Source organism: Sycon ciliatum, chromosome 9 (genome assembly GCF_964019385.1).
Source record: "Sycon ciliatum chromosome 9, ocSycCili1.1, whole genome shotgun sequence".
Classification (NCBI taxonomy): domain Eukaryota; kingdom Metazoa; phylum Porifera; class Calcarea; order Leucosolenida; family Sycettidae; genus Sycon; species Sycon ciliatum.
Genome location: NC_088651.1, coordinates 29510227 through 29516582, shown reverse-complemented (window position 1 = coordinate 29516582; position 6356 = coordinate 29510227). Strand labels below are relative to the sequence as shown.

At 48.3% G+C, this 6356-nt stretch overlaps 1 protein-coding gene across 1 annotated transcript; it reads left to right on the top strand.

Moving 5' to 3' along the window:
* The first annotated feature begins 750 nt into the window (after positions 1-750).
* LOC135824421 (uncharacterized) lies at positions 751-2235 on the top strand. Its single transcript, XM_065337156.1, has one exon. It carries the CDS (start codon positions 751-753, stop codon positions 2233-2235), a length of 1485 nt encoding a protein of 494 aa, XP_065193228.1.
* The last annotated feature ends 4121 nt before the right edge of the window (positions 2236-6356 follow it).

Sequence of the window (6356 nt, the reverse complement as noted above, 5' to 3'; positions counted from 1 at the left end):
ATTGGTGAATGTGGCACAAAAAAGATTATTTGGAAAAAATCGGCGTGCTCCAGCGCGAGGCGAGCATGGATCACGCTCGCGCATCTCGTTTCCACTCCCGGTATTTGACGACTCCCTGCCCCGCAATTACTACTCCCCGCCACGTGTGGATTGCTTGCCGAAATTTGAAGAGAGGAGTGAGGATTCGGACGCCACATGGCGACTCATCACCTCCACCAGACCCACAGCGAAGAAGAGAGTCCTGTTTGTCGGAAATCTGATGCATGCAATTACTGCAGACCAGCTGAAGGAGTTCATCGCAGCAAGAGCAGCTGAGGCTGAACACAATGTCCAAGTGTTTGACGTAAAAATATTTCAAAAAGAAAAATCCTCCACTGCGCGTATTGTTGCCAGTGCAGCGGACGAATCGTTTCTCAGCAACAAGCGCTTCTGGCCAAGGCCTGTGTACACAAGAGAGTGGAACTTCGATAAGTACACCCAGTCTGATGCCAGTGGAGATCAACAAACAGCGCAGAGCAGCACCACGACCACCAACAGCAGCAGCAGCCGCACGGACGACAGTAAGAGCGGATACAGCGTGGATTGCGATATCCTAGATGACACCTGTGGAGCACCGGCCCGGACTCCAGGCCAGAAATCACGGGGCTATCAGCGTTACTCGCCGCCCGAGACGCAAGCTGCGAAGTTTAGTGTCACTGTTGGCAACGCATTTGCATCCCTAAGTCAGGATGTGGATAATATATCTGTGCAATGACTGGAAGAAGATTAGGCAACGACCCTGCTGCTCATGAACTGAATATCCTGTCCATCAATATCAGAAGCCTGCGCCACAAACTGCGTGATGTTCTGGATCTTGCTGAAGGAACAAAATCTGACATACTTGTAATTTGCGAAACATGGCTGGACTCATCCGTCACTCCTGGCGATCTCCACCTCCCAGGCCATAACTTAGAAAGGCTAGATCGCAGCGGAAATGTTGGTGGTGGTGTCTGCATCTATTGGAAAGCTGAACTCAACTGCCAACCCAGGCCTGATCTCGTTTCTCCAGGCATAGAATGCTGTTGGATTGAAGTGAAAACCAGCCATCAGCCATGCCTGATTGGGAGCTTATACCGGCCACCAGGGTGCACTGTTTCATACTGGGACTCCTTTGAAGCCCTGCTGAGTAAAGCCTGCAGCCCAACAACGCAGACAATACTTTGTGGAGACTTTAATGTTGACACCAGTCGCAATTGCAGTAATCATATGCGGCTGGCTGATATTGCTACAAGTTATGGACTGCAGCAGCATGTACGCAGCCCCACTCGTATTGGACTAAGAGGACCACCAACTACAATTGACTTAGTATATAGCACAATGGAATGTGCTTCTCCTGCTACGAATCATGCTATCTCCTTCAGCGACCACCATGCTGTGACAACCCCTTTCAACATGGTTCCAATTCGAATTCCTCCTGCAGCTCCTGCACAGACACGGAACATCAGACGTATCAATATGGACCTGTTTCGGCAAGATATCCAGTGTGCTAACCTGTGCTCCATTAAGGGAACCTGTACCGAAATGTGGACCCAGTGGCACGAGTGTCTCATGTCACTTGTAGATCAACATGCACCACTCCGGCCTCGGAAGCACCGTGCCCACAATGTCGCACCATGGTATACCCCGGAGCTCGCAGCGCTTGTACGCAGGCGCAACAAACTGCATCGTAAGTGGCTGAGAACCAGACTTGATGTGGACTACTGCAGCCTCCAGCAGAGCAGACGGGAGGTTACCCGCACTAGCCGAGCACTGAAGGAACAGCATTACAATGAAGCATTTGTGAACGCTACAAGGAACCCAAGGCAGACTTGGCGTGTATTGAATCAGCTGAGCGAACGGCAGCCAGTCCACACTCTTCCCAAATGCTCCCCGGATGACATTGGTAATGTGTTTGCAGGCATTGTCAATGATCCTCAACGTCCCCCAGCCTTGACTCTACCTCAAGGCCCCATGTCTCCGAACAGCCTTTCAATCTTTAAGCCTGTTACCATTGCCCGTGTGCGTAAGCTCCTATCGTCAATAGCCATGACAAAAGCTACTGGCAGTGATGGCTTGCCCGGAACGATTCTTAAATCATGCGCTGACCTTCTTGCACCCTCACTGATGCTCATCTTCAACAAATCATTGTCCGAAGGCCAGTTGCCACCGAGCATGAAAATCGCCAACATCACTCCCGTCTACAAAGGTGGTGAGTAGTTAGTGCGGGCGGGTTCTGGTGCACTTTTTGACCTTTGAATCTTTGGGCCAATTAAGGCACATTGTATCGGTCGTGCTTGGTCTGGCTCGGGGACTCCCCCAGGGTTTGACATTTGACCTTTGGGTTAAATAAGGCACACTGTGTCGGGCGCGCTTGGTCTGGCCCCGGGACTCCCCCAGGGTTTGACCTTTGGCCCTGCCATGCCATAAATGTCATCATGTTCTTTTCCGTGGCGACCGTGCACTTGTGCACGTTCGGTGCATTCGCACCAGGGAGTAGTAAAAAACGTACTATTCCCTGATTTGCACACCGTAGATGTGCATTGCATGCAGTGACATATTGCGCATGCGCGCATAAGCACGCGGAGCGTGTGACCTTCAGTGGCCCTGCGTGTGGAAAAGACGCAGTGCAACACAAGGTGTGCTAGTACACGTGTCATTATACAAGTGTGATAGCCGACCTCATATACGCTGTACGAGGAGATTTTTTCCTCAGTATGTTGTAGGCAGTGCTGGAGGTTACGTGACGATGGCGGAGCCAAGTGCAAAACGATCCAGGCAGCCCAGACAGCCCACCTCGAGTGCCGTGCGAGGTTTTTTGAAAAACTTTTCTTTGCCAGGTTCAGGCACTGATCCTCTCGTCTTTTTCAGCAGCCTTCATGACGAGCTCAGACAGGTTCTCCTCGAGGAGCTTCAGTCTCACCCTTTCAAGGTGGTTTTAGTTTTGAGGGTGGAGATGACACGAGAGTCGGCCACGGGTAGTACGTCTGCCGTCCCGTTTTTTAGAAGTAGACCAGCTCGGATCCTCAGCGAAGGGGATATTGATAGTCCAGTCAAGACGATGGTGGCGAGGATCACTGGTCTTATTGATAAGTGGGTGCAGAACGGATCCGACTGGACCGTTTCTCGAGTGAGACAGCTGGATGTGTCGACAGCAAAGTACACTCCTCTTCGAGGTGAGTTTCTGTTCATCCGGCAGTGTTTGTTCGAAGCCTGTCGAATTTCTTGTGGAAAGTTGTAGATGTATTGTTTTGTACCAGATGTACAGTTTTTCGTGATTGTCGAGAGGGTGTAGTTGTGATGTGGTGTTACTCTGAGCAAAGCCTTGGTTGCATTTTTGTGGTGTACTGTAGGTGATGCAGCTGCTATCCCGCCCAAATTAGAAAAAAAGAAGGCCATCATTAACGTAAAGAACAACGATGACAGGTGTTTGATGTGGGCGTTGTTGTCAGCGCTGCACCCCGTCGAACAGAATGCTGAGTGTGCATCCAAGTACACCCAGTATGTTGATGATCTGCGGTTCGACGGTGTAATGTTCCCTGCAACGCTCCGTGATGTATCCAAAGTGGAGATACAGAATGGTCTTGCAATCAATGTGTTTGGCTACGAGGTGAATCTGTACCCACTCTATCTCAGCGAGCGACAGGAGACTCCCATCAACCTCCTTCTTCATGACAACCACTTCACATGGATAAAAAACGTCAGTCGTGCATGTGAGAATAAGAACAAGCGGACAACACACTACTGCTTGCGATGCCTCTCCGCACACAAAACAGCAGACTCCCTGCAGCATCACAGCGAGAGATGTCAGGTGATGAAGCCCGTGCCAGTAGTCATGCCCACAGCAAAGGACAGCATCCTCAAATATACAAATTTGAAGCACAGGATGGTGGCTCCATATATCATTTACGCTGATAAGGGGGCCATCATTGAGCCAATGGAGGAACAGCATGGCAGCAGCACTGTACGCACAGCCCGTCATGTACCATGCAGCATCAGGTATGTTTTGTTGTTGGTGTTGTTTTTGACTAATGTTTGCTGTACTCGGGCCTGCACAGTGCTTCCTGCTATTCCTTCTTGTCTTGTTCTCCCCAAATTGTGTTCGTGTTGTAGTATGTGCATTTTGTGTGATTCCATTTTTTCAAAAAATCACTTATTCTTACTTTCCTTCTTCTTTTATGCTCTTGTAGATATGCTGCCATCCGATCCAACGGTGAAGTCCGGGGCAAGTTTGACGACTGCAGTGAGAATGCCATTCACAACTTTTTTGACAGTCTCAAAGAGTTGGAAGGCAGTATCCAGGAGGATTTAGCTGATATCAAGCCGATCCGCATGACGGCAGAACTGGAGCTTGAGTTTCAGAACGCAGTCAACTGCTGGATATGTGACGAAGTACTTGGAGAAGATCGTGTTCGTGATCATGATCATCTCACTGGTAAGTATTATAATTTTTTGTTTATTCTTGTTGTTTTGCAGTTGTGTGTAGATATGCGCATGTGTATAGTGCATTTTCATGTCTTTGTAGCTGTTTGCATACTGTAAAAGCAGAAATTTTCGGTGGTGTTTTATTTTCGGTAACTTCGGTGCCGACAATTTTTACCGATAATAAAACGCACCGAAAATTTCGGTGCAACCGATACTGTATACATGTAGTACTATAATACTTACCTGGAAAACGGGTTTTACCGAAAATTTCCCTCTACCGAACCGCCGATTTTGGAGAATACCGAAAATATTACACCACCGAAAGTTTCTGCTTTTACAGTATGTGTTTTATCACAGTGTATTGAATTGTATTGTCTGTGGTATCACATTCACTGTAGATGTTTACTATGTTTGTGTATTCCCCTCTTTCTGAATATCTGCACAGGCAACTACCGTGGTGCTGCACACTACCAGTGTAATATTCAGCTGAGTATCTACCCAGATCGCCAGATCATTCCGGTTGTGTTTCACAACCTGAAAGGGTACGATGCTCACCACCTCATCGCCCACATTGGTATGACCGAGGTTAAAGAGGTGGAGTACGAGGACTCTAACCAGCGTAAGCGGATTAAGAAGGTTGGTGATATCAGTGTCATCGCCAACAACATGGAGAAATATATTTCATTCAAGTGGCGTCAGTACCGCTTCATCGACTCCATGGCCTTCTTGAACTCCTCTCTGGACTCGTTGGTGAGCAACACCCCGGAAGATGCCTTCAAGCTTACTCGTACATTGGCCCACCATGACCTTCTCCTGCGTAAGGGTGTCTACCCCTACGAGTACATGGACTCCTTTGCTCGGTTTGATGAGACACAGCTGCCACCTAAATCAGCATTTGAGTCTAGTTTGACTGGAGAAGGTATCAGTGATGCTGACTATGCCCATGCTCAGAACGTATGGCAGGTAAGCAGCTTGTGCCTTCTGTATTGACCCTTAGGATTTCCCTGATGCCATGCTTTTTGTATTGTGCTCTACTTATGACTTTGTATGCTGTTGTGATGTGCTCTACTCATTTTTTTTGTACTCATTGCGCTCCATCTGTGGATGTGTGGATGCTTGTGTGTATGGATGTGTGCGTGTGTGTGTGTGCGTTGTTGTTTTGTTTTTCGTTTTGCAGACATTTGAGTGCAGCACAATGGAGGCATATCATGACCTCTATTTGCAAACAGATGTCTATCTTCTAGCAGATGTCTTTGAGCATTTCCGCAAGACGGCATACAAGACGTATGGGTTGGATCCAGCCCATTACCTTACTCTCCCAGGTATGTTCATCAGTCTTTGTTGTTGTCCAATGCATTCTCTCCTTTAGATGGTGTTCTCTGTTAGTATTCTTGTGCTTTCTTGTCGGTGTATTTTTATACTTTTTGCATGGTGTATTGACTTTCGTGTTTGTGTTCTGGTGTGTTGTATGGTGTTATGTAGGATATGCATGGGATGCTCTACTACGGTTCACCCAGATTGAACTGCAGCTGCTCACGGATGTAGACATGCATCTGTGTGTCGAAGCCGGTCTACGTGGGGGCATCTCAATGGCGTCGCAGCGGTACGGCAAGGCCAACAACCCAACGATGGATCAGTACAATCCTGCCAAGCCCACATCATACCTGCTATACCTTGATGCCAACAACCTGTATGGCTGGGCTATGTGCCAGAGTATGCCGACATCCGAGTTTGCCTGGTGTGACAAGAACCTGTCCGATATACTGGCACACCCTGTAGATTCGAGCACTGGGTTCATTGTGGAGTGTGATCTTGAGGTACCCACTTCGCTGCACCATTACTTCAATGATTATCCACTCGCACCGGAAGTGATGAGAATATTCTCAGATAAGCTATCACCATACCAACAAGCACTT

Excerpts from the sequence above, each read along its gene's own strand:
- LOC135824421 (XM_065337156.1), top strand. The coding sequence starts at position 751 with ATGACTGGAAGAAGATTAGGCAACGACCCTGCTGCTCATGAACTGAAT.